The sequence below is a fragment of the Plecotus auritus genome (assembly GCF_963455305.1).
Source record: "Plecotus auritus genome assembly, chromosome: 1".
Taxonomy (NCBI): domain Eukaryota; kingdom Metazoa; phylum Chordata; class Mammalia; order Chiroptera; family Vespertilionidae; genus Plecotus; species Plecotus auritus.
This window is the reverse complement of record NC_137770.1, coordinates 54,706,390-54,723,352: the sequence shown is the minus strand read 5'-3', so window position 1 is coordinate 54,723,352 and position 16,963 is coordinate 54,706,390. Positions and strand designations below refer to the sequence as shown.

The following is a 16,963-nucleotide window of genomic DNA, read 5'->3' as shown; positions in this document are numbered from 1 at the left end:
ATTCATTGTCTATGAACTATGGAGAGCAACGTTCTAGAATTGTAGCATCTAGAGGCAGCTAGTCTAGAAATAGTTCACTCAGAGATCAACCCTTACAGTTCCTAGATTATACCAAGAACATACACTTTCACAGAGTAAATGCTTTATGTCCTCATGTGGGGAGTGTGTGTTTGCTCCACATATAAATCTTTGGGTCCTTCTTATAATCAAAGCTAGATTTCAATAAACTATTCTGGTTATTGATTTGTTCTCAAAGCATACAAATTCCAAGCTGAGGCTGAGTCTATATAACTACTGAATTGTATAAAAAGAGCCTCCCCTCCCCTGCCTCCTTTAGGTGGCATTTAAAAAAGCTTTTTAAAAAATAATATGCATGATGGTATATGTCCACAGCACCAATCAATCATTCAACTTTGTATGAAGCATAAACACATCTATCCTTAAACTTACCCAAATGCAAGGGGTAATTTAGGGAGAGTTCAGTTTCTAATTCCAAATTCACATGTAAAAAAATAATAATCCAACATCGTGATTTCTAGATATGACCAGCCAGTCTTCTGAAAGTAATTTTGTAAACAGCAGCATAAATACCTCCCGACGTACCTTCCAAGCCTTCTCAGTTAAACTTGTGTTTCTGGTGCACATGCGACACGACAGTGAACACGCTAGCATTTAATTTAAAGAAAAAGGTGCAAAATGAAAGTGCCTTATCAATTCAACAGGAAAAGCTACACCAGTAACTACATTTTATATTAATTAAAACAATATATAAACAATATCTCTTTTAGCTATATATAGTCTTCATGCCCATTTACCCTGTAATATATTATAATGCTATTGTTGCTAGTGCTATGGACCCTTTACGTGCCATCCTGCTGACTGGCAATAATCGGTGAAAAAAAATAAAAACTTCCTTCATGAGACAAAGAGCAAGTTGTGCAAAGTAATGCTGCAACCTCCGCTATGCACACCGGTCACCGATTATTGCTGGACTCTCTTGTTACTAACAGATTGGTGACTCTGCAGAAAGTCTGTGGGCAGTGAGCTACAAGAAAAGGAAATCCTCCAATTTTAGTACCCTCCTTCTGTTGTAAACAGAGGTCAATGATCAAGAAGTCGAGACAGAAAAAGGGTCCATATCTGTAGGCATAATGGAAATCATATGCATGAGAAAAACAAGTTCAACTTTTATTTGTTTTCATTGTTTCCCCTCCTTTGCCTGACCCCGATCACCAAAAGATGTGCAGTGTGTTGGCGCTCCAGGTCTGTGCAGGGCCATATAAAGTGTCTTGGTTAATATTTTTTGTTTGTTTTTCATATTTGTACTTCAGACATTCTAGAAGTGCTTAGGTGATACATTTACCCATCAATTTGCATTGCTGGCTCAAATTCTGAAGTGAACAACTCCTTGTATAATGGAGGAAAATGAAGTCGCACAATGTCTGGATATATTGCTTTAAATGCCATTAGCTTTTCTGTATGTCGTCCACATAAGGCTCTTAATGTAGACACCTTGCATATTAACTGTAAGGTGGAAGAAAGAACAAGTTGTCAGGGGAGAACAGACGTGAGAATCAAAATTCAGGGAATCTGGATGATCTTTACAACACTGTTTATAATGGCGAAACACACTTAAAGCAACTTTAATGTCTAGTAATAGAGGATTGGTAAAAATAAATGAGGATATATAGTTTTATCATAGAATACCAGGCATACATTAAACTCTAATGACAATGAGTTTCTTCTCGAGAAAGAGTATCAAAAACAAAGCAACAATTAACCCCTAATTTTCGCTCCCTGACCTAACCTAGCTATCAGGAGAAAATAGAAAAAAACACACAAACAAACAGGAAAAAGAAACACTTTCAAACCATCCTCTGGAACAATAAAACACATAAAATAATCTAAGAAGAGACTGATTTTTCTAAGACCAAATACATACTCCTGGCTCTAGCAATGAAGAATATTAGCATATTTTAAATTGACATCCTAATTATGCTTTTATTGCAAAAAATAATAATTAGCAAAAATGAAACCTTATGCTTTGAATACAAGGTAGTAATGGCAAATTGATGAAGAAAATACAAAAGTCATTTATTGTTGATGACTGATGAATTTAATGGAAATTGAACTACTATCAGAATATAAGGTTATCCTGGTTAATTGTTTTAGTACTTCATAATTTTCTCTTCCAACATTCAAAAATTATCTAATTGCTATCAATGCAGAACATTAACTTTGCTTTGTGTTCAACTCTGATGGACTAGGAAGAGGATTTCCAGAATGTATTATTTGTTAAAAAATTCTACTACATTATTTCCCTATTACTGTAGGGCACTTTATAAGCAATGATAATAAATAGAATTTAACCTGAAGTTTGGCCCAACAGAACTTTTTTGAAATGGAGGTATTTATTCCTTTCAGTGGCCCGTTGCTTACTGATACATTTGGGGGCTGGTCAGATGACCTATAAGGGCGCTTAGTATGTGGCAAGGAGTAATTCAAGCTATGCCAACTGGAAACCACTGCTTCTCACCTTTGTTAGTATTCCGTCTTCTCGGTGATTCTTCTGTAGGACGTGTTGAAGAGCTAGCTGAATTTTCTGTTGCAGTTTCTCAATTTTTACTTTTTCCTGCAGCCATGAGCGATCTAAACATGAGAAATGATATCCCTTAGTGTTCCTCCAACACGGTGCCAGATACCCAATTCCTCCTGACTCTTAGACACAGAGTATCTATCATACCACAAAGCAGAGTTAGAGACTAGCAGGCCAGTTTCACTATTCTTTCAAAATATATTCCTAAGGGAGCAGAAAACTGATCTATGACAGGTAAAAAGGGTATTAAACATTTCCATTCTTACTGGTACTTAAAGGAAGGGAGGCTTCTCCCCTTCCAAAAAGGATAGCAATTTAAATCTAAGGTCATACACATACAAGTACAATGAAATCACTATGGCCCTTCAAGCTTTTCAAAGAATAACATTTCTGAATGAAATATTCATAGCAATTCTGCTAGCCTTTCTGGAAATTATGGAGACAACCTTACAATATAAGGCAACTAAAACTGTCAACAGAATTCCAGATGACTTAAAAGTTGGTAATTTAGGATGAATTTTTTATGTGTAAGAATTCCAAGAATTAGAAGACAGTAAACCAATGATCTCCAAGAGGCAGTTCTGGTGAAAACATCAATTAAATGCACATAAACTTGTAGATGACATCCAAGTGGATTTCAGGAAAAAGTTGGATATTATCTTAGAGACTGGTACTAAGAAGGGCAACCCGACTCCACCATACCATTTCTCTTGGTGTCAGGAGGTTAATTGTGGACTGGGTTTTACTCAGTTCTCGTTTCTTAAGATTTTATCAGAATGGCATGAGTCTTCTTAAAAGGCAGATGTATGTGTGTGGGGGGGAGGTTGTTATTTGAAAAAACTAAAAATAGACTTAATAAGTGAGGCAGCCTCTCTTGGCAGCCTCCTGAATATTCTAAAAGTTATGGACCTTGTAAAAAGTCTTTACCCGGGGAATTTTTAAACCATTTTATTTTTATTTGGTTATGTTACCTGCTGACATCAGTACAAATGCAGAAAATAATGCAATTTCATCTTCCGTCAGGTGCATAGAACATAAACTCTTTCCAAATTCAAATACAAAGCTAATAAAGTCTTCACAACCTGCCAACATTAAAATACAGAGAGTTTAGGATTTTCATTATCCTAGGAGAAAAATATGGAAGAAGGCAAAGAGGGATAGTGATAACATTTCTACAGTTTAAGAGTTTGAAATCTTAGAAGAAACATCTGTTTAGCCAACATCACCATCACTACCACCATCCCTACCATCACCATCATCATATCATCATTCAAACTAATGAGAGTACACTTGTGCTGAGTGATTCCTTTGTTAGGTACTGCTCTAAGAAATTTCTTTGGGTTTCCTACTATTTCACAGCACCCCTATTAAGGACGTATTATTTTTATTATCCCCATTTCAGAGGTGAAAAATCAAAGTTGGAGAGGAAAGTGATGTGCCTAAGGTTATACAGATAGGAAGTAACATCCTGAGATTCTAAGTCAGGGTGCTTGACTTCAGAGCTCACACTCTTAGCCCAGAGTTTAACAGCTACAATCTTACTGAAATGTGAAAACCTCCCATTTTGATGTTTGTCTCTATTTCCTCTAAATACTAACAAATGACATATTATAGTGGTAAAATCATTGTAACTGGTACAGAACTGAAAATATAGAATGTGAAAGTCCTATAAAAAATGATCCATTCCCCAAAGACTGGTTAAGTTTGGTGTCTATTTTTTTCAGATTTGCATATTATATTCACACACACACACACACACACACACACACATTATTGTATGGAAAATAATACAATAATTAATAATATTATAAGAATAAACTGTTTCATGTACTCACAAGTGTAAACCTACTTTTACCACCCTGTATTTTAAATGGAAACAGGCTATACACCCCTTCTGTCATTTTGGTGTTTTTAAATTCACTTAGGCTATCTTGGATACTGTCCCATTCTTAATAACTATAAGCCACTTTATTTAAATTATAAAAATCCAATATAAATTATTTATAAAGTGTATGTCAGTTTCACTTTATTTCAGTAATACTTTATTTCTCTGAGGTCTACATTTAATTCTCACTAATAATTACCTGAGGGCAGACTTTGAGCTCTTTGCTTGATTTGATGTATCAGATCACATCCTCTAATTTATCTAAATAATATGCCCCCCGCTTATCTGGATCTTAAAATCTGGAAGGACACTGAATGGATATGTAATAGAAATGTCTTCAGTTACCAAGCAGATAAAATGAAACATTAGATCTTTACAGGTACTATAGGCAAAAAGCATCGGAGGCATGTGAATTTTCTATAGTGTCTAGCTATAAAGTAAAATATGTATAAAATTCTTTAATTATTGTTTCCAAATAACCAGTTTCCATATTGTTCAAAAAGAGGTTTCACCCAGCTCCCACCTGTTCCTGTAACTCTGATTTAAAGACAAACAGCCAGAGATTTCCTTACCTAAGGATTTGAAGACATCAGGGCTAGCATATTTCCCATCAAAGTACACGGTGTTGTTCTGAGAGTCAAAGGCACGGCACATTCTGATGAACACCACCTCTAGAGAACCTAAGTAAAGGCAGGAGGGCTTGGTTATTCCACCTAGGTGAGTTTATTTCAAAGGCACTGATGTAGAGACCCGTTTCTGAGTCAGCGCCCTGGGGGTTGTGTAGCCAGTGGGCTCTCAGTCACATTCCCTCTCTGTCTCAAAGGGCGAAGTTCACTAGTGTAACTAAACACCTGTGTTGAAGCCAAGGCCTGCTTCACTGAAGAGAGGAGTAATTTACAAATTACTTCTTTGCTTTGTCACTCTTCTGTCTTGCAGTACGAAGTTTCAGAGTTGATAATCAAACATTTATTCATATTTATTAAAACAAACAAAAAGTCCTGGCCAGGTCGTTCAGTTGGTTAGAGCATTGTCCCCATCTGCCAAGGTTGCAGGTTCCATCCCGGTCTGGGCACATACAAGAATCAACCAATGAATGCATAAATAAGTGGAACAACAAAATCAATGGCGCTCTCTCTCTCTCTTCCCTCTTCCCCTTCTCTAAAATCAAATAAAAAATGTAAAAAACAAACAAGCAAAAAAAAAAAATATATATATATATCAGGGCTCTCTCTGAGGTTCCCACCTTTTTCCTAACAACTTATAGGAACCTCTGAGGACCTGATGTGTAAAACAAAACACAGGTGATGATAAAATTAGGGAATGCAGGAGTTCTTCAAATTAATCTTTCCACTCAGAGGAGAAGACTATGGAGGGAATGTTTCCTGCCACTAGCTCCAAAACCTTTCAGAAGAACTCAGTCTCTGCTAAGAGAAACCTAAGCTATTATCATCGGAGAAAAACTGTTCCCGACACCTTCCTTACCAAGCATTTCTTTAATAGGCAGGTGAGAGCAGGTTAGGAAGAGATCTCAAAATTCACTTGCAAAGCACATACCTGCTTTGAGAAGCACAATTTGATCGTTTTGACACAGTTCCATAAATCCATCGATGCGTTTGGCAAACTCCACCACGTACTGTATAGCTTCTGTGATTTTGATGGCACACAACTGCCACATCACCTCCCGCTGCTGTTAAAGAGGGAGACAGGTTAGCCTACACTGTTACCCACATCCTTGGCTCAATGAATTTAACTATTCCTCTTTTGTAAAATCCTTCTTTGGAAATGGATTAAAAAAGCCTAGAGGTTTAAAAGTAAACAGTTGGCCAGTTATTCGATATAACGATTGCTTCCAAGTCCCTTCTCATCTCCTTCAATACCTCTCTTACTTCCTTGGTGGCAAAGGGACTGGGAAAGATATTATGAGCATCTATGTAGCAGAAGATGAAAATACATGTCACTGCTTTAACCCCGAAGTGTGGAGAATAGCAAAGCAGGGTCTTCTTTTAAGCAATTCTTTTGCCTTGGGGAATTTAACACCATTTTACTGGGGGAAGGGGACAATGGGGGGAGTCAATTACACGTATTGTGTACATGTTATGAGCTAGATGCTTTATGACACCCTTGTCTTATTTCATTTTCACAAGAGCATCTTCCCATTTTCCATAAATGTGCACAGATACCCATTCTCCAATTTAGTGACAGGATAACCTGAATCAGTGGTGTTGTTTGGTTGTTCCCCCAACCTTAGTTTAAGACTGTTCCCACCAATATGATGGGGTGGAGGAAACACTGAATGAGGAGCTGGAGTCATGGTCTAGTCCTGGTGTTTGCACTCTCCAACCATATGCCAATGGAAATTAGTGTCCTCCTATGTAAAATGAAGGGCAGCATTATCAGGGGTGGGCAAACTTTTTGACTCGAGGGCCACAATGGGTTCTTAAACTGGACCGGAGGGCCGGAACAAAAGCATGGATGGAGTGTTTGTGTAAACTAATATAAATTCAAAGTAAAGGAGTGGAGGGGAGAGCAAGAGAACCCTCCGCTCTTTCCGCTCCGCGGGCCGGATAGAACAGCCAAACAGGCCGGATCCGGCCCGCGGGCCGTAGTTTGCCCACGGCTGGCTTAGATACTCTCTATAGTCCTTCCTAAGTCTGAATTTCTACATCAGGGGAAAACACAGCATTTTCTTTACCCAAAGGGAGAATAAATAATTAAAAGTTCCCTTCTCCAGCCCTGCCCTCCCATTTTGGTGGCTTGTTAATCACATTGTTTTATAGAAAAAAGTCAAGTAGCAACACTTGTCAGCCTCACACTGTCAGGTTCAGATTGGAGTGACAATCATGGACTCCAAACCTTTCTGTGTACATACTCTCTAAACTCCTTCTTCTTAGACTCTTGGAACATGAAGCTAAGATTACATATTTTACATGAACTTCATGATCTTGAATCAACATTCCATTATGATAGTGGGACAAATCCCAATTCATTTAGATTTCTGGAAACTGCTTAATTTAGTGCCCTGTTGACAAATGATAGGAGATATGTGTACAGTTATAGGGACAATAGAATTTGTTTGCTACTGCTGAAATTTTGCATGCTGGCATCTCAGTAAGAAGACAATGCCTCAAGTACATAATGAGCTCTGGAAGCAAGAGTTTTACACAGAAATCTGATATCTGATGTAAGGCATTCATTCTTCGGTCCTTGGTGGTTTTGATCAAATCCCCTGCAGGAAAACCCCTTCCACTTTCCCTCCACCCTTGGTAAATTCTCCAGAGTATACCTTGTTCTGATAGTTCTCAATCTCCTCCTGCAGAAAGGTCTGCCACGTTATCTGCTGGAGCTCTTCTCTCAAGTATTGGCAAGTTTCCAGATGTGATTTAGATATATTCTGTGCAAGGTGTTCTAAGCAGAAAACAGGAGATCACAACATGAAAATCCAGGCTCTTTGGGTAATAGGTGTTTTTCCCTGCTTAATATATGCTTTAAAAAGTAACAAGCAGAAAGCATCACACTGACCCAGTTTTATGATCTTTATGCACTTAAGCCATTTGGAACTATTCTGTTTTTTGGAACATGAGGATGAAGGACAGGCAAAACCAATAGTTAGCAATAAATCTTGATGACTTTTCAAAGACACTCCTCACCTTGACCTTCTTCCATGCCTTTCCACTAATGTCTTAGAATGAACAAATATTGACCTAGATAGGTGTGGGAAATGATGGCCACAGACTCTTGGCATTTTTATAAGGATACACCTGCCATATACACTGACCTAAGTTTTACTCTTGAAAAATTAGGAAGTGGTACTCTTTTATGACAACTGCAACAGTATTTCTTTAGTGTTTTCCTGAAAATAGCAGAACAAGCATTACTGAGGGCCTACTAAGTCACTATACATAGTTCAGTAGTTAAGAGATAGACTCTGGAACCAGAATAACTGAGTTTGAACCTCAGCCCTGCTACTTACTAGCTGTGTGATCTTAAGTAAGTTACTTAACCTCTCTGTGTTTTGGTTTCCTTAATTGTAAAATGAGGAAGGTAGTATCTATTCCATGGGGCTTCTGTGAGAATTAAATGAGTTGAGCATTTAGGGAGAGTTACAAAGTGAGTGCTAGCTAACATTAGTTCTTATTATACTAGAATATAGGGACTTGGAAGATACTATAAGAAATAGATGTCAAAAAAGTTTCTCTAGGAATTTATAATGTGGTGAGCATGTATGGACATGCTGAAAGGACAATTCAAGGCATGAGACAATAAAGTATAAAGTTGAGCCCAGCAGGTGTGGCTCAGTGGTTGAGCATCGACCCATGAACCAGGAGGTCATGCTTCGATTCCCAGTCAGAGCACATGCCTAGGTTGTTGGGGGCATGCAGGAGGCAGCCAATCAATAATTCTCATCAATGATGTTTCTCTCTCCCTTCCTCTCTCTGACATCAATAAAAACGTATTTAAAAAAATATAAAGTTAAATCATATCAGAAGAGAAAGAAAAAATGATAATAGATGCTGTCAGGGAAGGGAGAGGTGAATGTTTGGCTTAGGGAAATTAGTGGGTGCTTCTCGGCAGCAGAAGAGGGGCATTTGAGTTGGAGCCTGAAGGATGGGTAGGATTTGGTAGGTGGAGGCCAGTGGTGTGAGGGGTAGGGAGGCCAGTTCCACATTCGAGGGAGGGCAGATGAAGGAACCAACATAGCACCAATAGGACAGGAAGATGTGATAAAGTGATAGAGTCAAAATAGAAATGTGAGAAGGTAAGAGTCCAAATCCTGAAGGATCCTGAATGTTAGGATTGAGTCTGGACTTGATAAAACAAAAGGAGTCCACAGAATTCTCCAGGAGCGGAGGTACTGAACACTGCACCTGGGGAAACAGAACCAGCAGTTCTGTGACTGGGTTGGAGGATGGAGAAGATGTGGGCAGCAGGACCACATAGAAGGCTGCTGGAACTAGATGTGAGGGACTAAGTGCTGGGAGCAGGCTGGTAATCATTGTTATGGAAGGGAAAGATAGTGGAAAGTTTGAAAAGAAAATTGATAAGATTCTGTGAATATGAAACCATACCAAAAAGGAATGCCCCTCTCAGGGCCTTGAATATTTAATAGGAAAGCCATTTAAAAGAATGGTATTCAATGCAAACTGGGTAACAGTAGTAAGACTTTTTATTTATCTGGGAATTTGTTGCTGCTTTTTGTCAAAACAATCAGATTTGTTTGCATGAAAACAGAACAGGCTAACCTCCATGAAGCCTGAAATTAGAGCAAGCGTGTCAAACTCGCATCCCGCAACGAATATTTTTGCGGCCCAGCCAATATAATGGTATGTAAGAAACATTTTAATAAAAATTTCTTAACTTAATTTTTACAATATCCTGTTATACATAATAATAACGAACTACAACTTTCGCTAATGACTGATTACTATAATCGGGTTGCCTTCATTTCCCTTATGTGCCTTGAGCACAGGTACACCATTTCTCCCCACTAATACTAGCAGCGAATATTTTAGCAGCTGATTGCCACGTCATTAGTCTTGGACTGACTGACTGTTTTGCGCAACAGGAAATATTTCGCTTTCGGAGAACAAGAAAAATAGGTTTATTTGCATTACACTTATTAATTTGTGCAGTTATTCAGTGTCTGGTAAGTTAATGTTCAAGAAAAAATATTAATTTTTATTAAAATGTTCTATTATTTTATGTTAATGGTTACTCATTTATTTCAGCCCTTTGTATTCAGCATGTCTCTATCGAAATAATCCTATGTTTCTGTGAAAATTGAGCTTTTGCAGCCCACATAAACTTAAACCTTGTTTATTTGGCCCTTGTTAGCCTTTGAGTTTAACATGCTTGCTTAAGAGACACTGGAACAATAAATCTTAATGGCCCTATTCACAACATACAGCAACAAAACAATACAAGTCAATATCATAAAAATAGAACATGAACAAAAGAAAAGAATTTAAAGGAAAGACACAGTGAAGCTGAGAGGAAGAGGGAGAAGCCAGTAAATCATGTGTCTTAGAATTAATGACGTTTGTAAAGAGGAGAATAAAGACAAAAATAATGGGAAGTCAGAAACGAGCAGTGTGTAAGTAAGTCTGTGAACTATCTCCTATAGAAAGAGTGTCACTAGAGAAGACAGATTCCAGAATGTAAACCAAGTTTTGCAGGTCTGAAAAAAATGATGAACTGTTCACAGAGAAACAGGGGGATCCTGTGCGGAAAAGGGATGGAAGAAGATGATAGTGTTCTCTTCCAGATCATGCTTTTTCCCCAGTTAATATGGTCAGCATGTTGTTATTTCACTTCATCCTAAAAATCGTTCCCACTCATCCCTCCCTGTGTGGGTCCAGCTTTCCCAAGTCTAAGTGAATGATACAATGTATGTTACTAACCAGTAGAGGGCAGTGGCTGCTTTCTTGCCAACTGCTCACCAACTAACTGCCTTTGACCCCCGATTCACGAGTGGATTCGGCAAGTGTAAGATCTTAGACACTTTGCTGTTTTTAAATCTCCATTTCAGCAAAGGAGAAGATGTCAGACTGAGTAAAAGTCAACAAGTTAGTGTGGTCTCTCAACGAAACAGCCTGGAATAATGAAACACTTGGAACTAGAAGTTAGGAGACCTGGTTTCTGGTCTGAGTTAGAGGATAACTCACTCTGTGATGGGCAAATCAGTTCACTTCCTCAATCAGGACAGTTTCATCAACACGGCCAAGGTCTAGATACTTCAGATGGAAAATCCTGACTTCTGAGTTAGTCCCAGATTTTCTCAGTGGGAAGGCACTTTAGACATCACCTGGTCCAAACTCTCTTCAGTTTACAGATAATAACAACATTAATAGTGATGATAATTAACACTTATGTAGCATTTACTATGTACCATCCTTATAATATATATTCAGAATGTGTGTGTGTGTGTATGTATATGTGTGTGTGTGTGTGTGTGTGTATGTATATGTGTGTGTGTGTGTGTGTGTGTGTGTGTGTGTGTGTGTATATATATATATATATTTCTTTTTTATTATTTAATATTTGTAACAATCCTAGGAGGGAGGTACTAGTATTATCTCGATTTTACAGAGGTGTCATAGGTGACAAGTGGCCAATTATTTAAACACACACAGTTTAGCTCCAGAGTCTTTATATTCAGTAGGTAGAGAGACTGTAGCTTGCAGAGTTTACATGGCCTATACTGGGTTGTACAACCTTTCGCAAAGCCAGGAGCACAACCCATATAAGCTGACTTCTTGTCTCACGCTTTGCCCAGCATGTCACTGCCTCTCTTGCATGGGCTTTAGTTCTTGATTACAGTAACAACTGCAGTTAGTTTTTTTTTTTTTTTTTTTTTTTTTTTTTTTTTTTTAATGAACCTAGATGGCTTATCTGGAGTATGTAATTCAGGTACTAATTATACATCAAGGGCAACACTTCCTGGCCATGAATGCAGACATATTCCCATTAAAAGTAATGGATTGTAGATACTATGATTTAAAGAATTGGGCTTCCAATACGTTAATTTACAATTTATTTTCCAATTGAATAATTACTTTCATTTGTTTAAAATCTGATGACAAAATTTAGTCTAAAATGGAGTCAAGAGTCTTAGTTAACGAGATAGCAGGACTTAAGCCCAAAAGGAAATACAGCTTTGAAGAAGGAACAGCAGTGTCTTTGGTCACTGCTAGGCTACTCTTAGCTCTTCAAACTATTCTGTACATGTAAGTGGGATAGAAAATATCCTTTTCAGATAAATTCTTGTTTAAGTTTTGGCTTTTGGACTAGTCTCAGTGACAAGTTTATTCATCCTGGAAAATGCCACAGCACATGTGAAAATTCCCTGATTGAGGAGATCCTGGAGAAAGTATGAGGGCATTGAGCTCCCAGACTACACTGGGAGATGACATGGGTGGAAGAGCAAACTGATTTGTGCACGAAGAGGAAGGTGGGGGAATCGGCTTAGCATTCCTGGCCCCACTCAGGTACTAACCAGTACACATTTAGCCAAAGTGCCACCTTCACAGGAAACACCTCTGCTAAGCCCTGTGGATTTATTTCACGGTTCAACATTTGATAAGCAAACTGGATAGACTCACTAGCATTTATGGTAAGGTGGAAGCAGACCCAAGGTAAAGTGAGCCAGGTCATTTTTCAGGATATCATGTCAGCTTTCAATCAAATCCTTATTCATTTCTGAAAATTTTTACTTTCATTACCATTCTGCTTAACGCTCAGCCAACCAAGATTGCATGACAAAAATGGAAGGTTTTTGTTCTAGTTCAAGAAAAATAAAATCAAACCTACCTCTGCTCAGCTTGGCTTCTAGTTCAGAGGTTTCTCTGTTAATCAAAAGAGCTGCGATCCACCTTTAACGCTGCTCAGTGGTTACAGACCAGGCTTAAAATGGCCCTGCTCTTGAGGATTTAAATTTAGACCCATAAAGAGGCGCTTGTGCAAAAACCGTAAAGAACATTCAATTTGTTCTATTTGGAGAAATATTTTACTGGAAATATAAATTTCACTTAAAAATGTTTTATGGGGTACAGAGGTGGAGAAACCATCTAAAGAGCACACCGCTTTTCCTGTGAACTGAGGATTTCGGTGCTCGAGTCAGTACCCGCCGGTGCCTTTCCATCTGAAGTCTTTATTCTCTCAGAGTATCAACTTAGTCATCGCTACAGCAACTAATTGAAATATCCCAAAGGATTATAACCTTGTGTGAGGAGTCACGGGGAGGGACAGATCAAATTCTAAAACCGAAAAGGTTCTTATCCAAGTTCCTCTGACAACAGTGCTGTCCTTAAAAATCGATTAAATATAATAGAGGATGCTAACACAGCCTCCTTGAAATGGAAAGTTTTTCATTGTCTGTGTTATTAACATTTCTAGGTCACATCACCCAAGAAGCAAAATGTCACAGGAATAAGAAATTGACAGGATATTTTTCTTTTGTTCTGTTGTGTTTTTTGTTTTGTTTGTTTTGTTTTTGGTATGGCGAGTCTTCTATAAAAAACATCAGTTTTGTCACCAATATCCATCATAAAAACATTCTGGCAAATAAAGAAGCCAATTTCCCTTTAATATTTCTAGCATACACCAGGATTGCAAAACTTGCAGGCATGGACAATCACACAGATGGGGGGAGTGGGGTGGGCGCATCTAAAGGTGTTAGCCCCTAACTGATGCCACTTAATTGTTGCTGGTCCCTTATACCTAGATCATTTTTTCCCCTCCCATAAGAAGCTGACAATCTGAATTTTTATGTGGACCAGTTTTTACATTTTGGCAACTGATTCAAAAATTTAAAACTCTGTACTAATCCAAGAATATATTATGGACCAGATTCAGTTTGTGGTCTGGCATTTTTAAGACTTCAGGTATAAAGCAATACCTGGAATATACGTAAGTAAATAACTAATGAAGTTAATGGAGCCATTCCCTGAACTTACCAGTTTTCTGTGGCATTTTAAGACTGCTTTAAGTTCATGTCGACCCATCTCTGAAGCTAAGTGGTCAATGTTTCTCTTGCATATATAATGGAAACAGTGGATGGTCAAAAGCAAGGGGGCAGGTGGGATTATGAAGTGGTCCAAAGGGTAAAGGTGAATTTCCTTTCTAGCTCCTTTAACAACATAACTCACTAGAGGAAAGCCAGGCATATCCTATTTACTTCATAGGGCATAAGTAGCACATCCCAATAGAAACATGGAAGCCATTACCTAGTTCTGCCATGGACACAGTTGGAGAAGTCTCTCCATTGGTGAAGGAACAGTAGGGAAAGAAGCCTGATGCTGGTGTGTAGTCACATATTGGTTCTGGTTTGATTCCATTGATATCAAGACCTGACTGGTCCGGGGAAGGCTGTATGTCCAGGTAGAAGCTGCTGACGGCAGAGTCTGCCTTGCTCCCCTCGGGGGTGTGCCCGTCGATGTAGTTGCTGAGGTCGTCGTGTAGTTCCGTCAGCCCATTGGCCGAGATGTTGTAGGTTGGCGTCAGCGGCTCAGCCTCTCCAGGCTGCTGCTGGTGGTCGCGCTGCTGCTGCTGCATCCGGTGTTTCTGCACTTCTGCATACAAGCTGTCTCTCTGCTTCTTCGACATGCGGCCAAATTTTACAGCTGGAAGACACAAGCCAACCACACCATATACAATGTGCTTTTCTTTACTCTCCTCTCTGGCATGCTTTAGGGGTTCCTTTGAAGTCTCAGACAATCTCAATCAAAACCCACATAATCACAAAATAAGGATGTGATCCAACAGTCCCACCTCATACCCACAATGGCAAAGACACATCCCAGAGGAACGAAGGACGAGTAGGTAGGAGAGACCTGGGGCAACGACCACTCATGGTTTCCTGCTGTCATAGGCCCTATGCTCAGTGGGAGCCACTGGTATGTGACTGAGTGGGTTTGTTCACTCCCCACTCACGTGGCCTTGCTGGACCATCTCTCTCTCTTCATGGTGTTCAGATTAATGCACAGACTCAGAGGTACATCGAGGCACAAGCAGTCAGACCCTCATTTTCATTCATTCCACTATTCTGAACACTCAAATGAGTTTCTTCCCGATCAAACAGCTGAACGTGGGGCTTCACTGAGAGACCTAAACAGACTGGAGGAGGCCTTTGCGATTCCCTGAATCACATCTCTGAGTCTACCGAAGAAGCCCCTCCCCTACGCTGGGTCATGGTGGCCCTTGTAAAATGCTTGGACCCACATTTACATGACACTTTCTACTGTTCTTATTTTGCCTCAAGTAAAGAGTATCAGCATTATGTAAAGGGCAAACACTGTGTAAGATCCCTCCTTGTCAGACAAATTTGTGTTTGCAACACTTCTCCTTGGGAGGTTCCCTATTTAAAGTGGAGTAATTACTATAATAACTCTCTAGTTCATTCAGAATCCCAAATGATTTCTCCTGAAACACCCATATATCTGAGGGGAAAAACCCTATGACTCCCGGGTCTGAGCTCTCCCACTAACCCATTTATTTTTCAGCTCAACCCTTCTTATGTGGATTAAGCCTCTGCTAGAGGAACTAAGATGTCCTAATTGATTGTGGTTAAATTTATACTTGATGGGGTGAGTGAATTCATCTACTTGACCAGCATCATAATTCTGTAAGTCTATGGGAAAGAGGCAGGATAAATGGATATGAAGTTGGGAACCAGGGCCACACCACCTGTTGGATTCTTTTTCTACCGAGGAGAACACTCACTGTCCTTTTGCAGAGAGGAAATGAGTGAGCTTGATACTGGTCAATCTTTGCACTCTAGGACTGAAGAAACAAACTTGGGTGGGGCTGGTTAGATAGCATGTAGGCTGATGTGGGCTCTGAATGTCAGACCTAAATTTGTATAAGCCCTCAAATTCACTCTATGCCCACAACAAAGTGCACTGTCACTACTACACAAAACCTCCAGGAGGCATACCAAAGGCATTTATCTCTGTGTGGAAGAATCTGTGTTCTAGAACACCCAAGGGGATTGATACCCATAGGTGAAACTTGTTCTGTGTGACTCTGAACGGTGTTTTAACATCTACCTGGATATTAACAACAGTAATCACACCATCCTGTAGGTGAAATGAAAAGATCAGCTATTGAGAAAATGCACACACAGCTTGTGTTTTTAACTTACAAGTTCATAAGAGATGAGCCCAACTTTGAGGATGAAATCTGCAGAGCTGCCTACCACTCAGGAGTTTCTGAGAATACAGTGTAAGTTCTGTGACTTGCATATTCTGATGGCAAAAACTTAGTTTTTGTTTCTGTATATTCTAAGAGACTACCCTGTGCCCCACTATGGGAGGTCATCACCACTTGTGCCTGGGCAGGTCCACAGGCCCCAAGAACATCTGATTAAGGGAAGACAGGCTTTCAGAAGGCCTGCCCAGAATCCTGAAGTACTTTTCCACAGGCTGGAAGAGATGTTTCCTTCAAAGGGATCTCTTAAGAGAGCCAGCCAGTATACTCGGAAAAGTCCTGAAAAATGTACCCGCTGTACTTTCTGCCCAGTTTCCTTATATAAGAATAACTGCCTTGAAATCTGGTGTTGATTATTCAGTGCACTTAAGATAGTTTTCCAGGAAGATCTTGAAATGTTCTGCAACTGAGTGGTAGATGGTCTCTATTTCTTAAAATAGCTTCTTTTAATGAAAAGAACATTTGTCATCGAGCCACATTTTGCACTATTTTCACACGTTCTGCATGTACAAATATTTGACTTTGGCATGTGATTCAAAATATGCAGTTAGCATAAAAGCCAATTCAACCCAAAGGCCAATAAATTCACTAGTGTAAAGCATGTAACAATTAGCTCTCACCTGTGTTTCCTTCTGGGGAAAATGCCTGTAGGAGGTAAATTTATTTAGGCTCTCAGATGACACTAACCTTCGATCAATTCATCCACCTGTAATATCTTAAACATAAAAAAACCCGAAGGTATTCTGACCACACTTTCCAAACACTATGCCATCAGCCAG

At 39.2% G+C, this 16,963-nt stretch overlaps 1 protein-coding gene across 6 annotated transcripts in view; it reads right to left on the bottom strand.

Moving 5' to 3' along the window:
• Positions 1-1,163: 1,163 nt before the first annotated feature.
• The window catches only part of RORA (RAR related orphan receptor A), a 714,961-nt gene continuing 699,161 nt past the window's right edge, over positions 1,164-16,963 (bottom strand). For all 6 annotated transcript variants that reach the window (XM_080669992.1, XM_080669991.1, XM_080669994.1 and 3 more), the window contains 7 exons: positions 14,204-14,599; positions 7,765-7,886; positions 6,036-6,168; positions 5,054-5,161; positions 3,568-3,678; positions 2,537-2,649; positions 1,164-1,524 (listed from right to left, as the gene is read on the bottom strand). In XM_080669992.1, the coding sequence (XP_080526118.1) occupies positions 1,360-1,524; positions 2,537-2,649; positions 3,568-3,678; positions 5,054-5,161; positions 6,036-6,168; positions 7,765-7,886; positions 14,204-14,599 (1,148 nt within the window). In that variant the 3' untranslated portion in view covers positions 1,164-1,359. The remainder of the gene's footprint in view (positions 1,525-2,536; positions 2,650-3,567; positions 3,679-5,053; positions 5,162-6,035; positions 6,169-7,764; positions 7,887-14,203; positions 14,600-16,963) is intronic.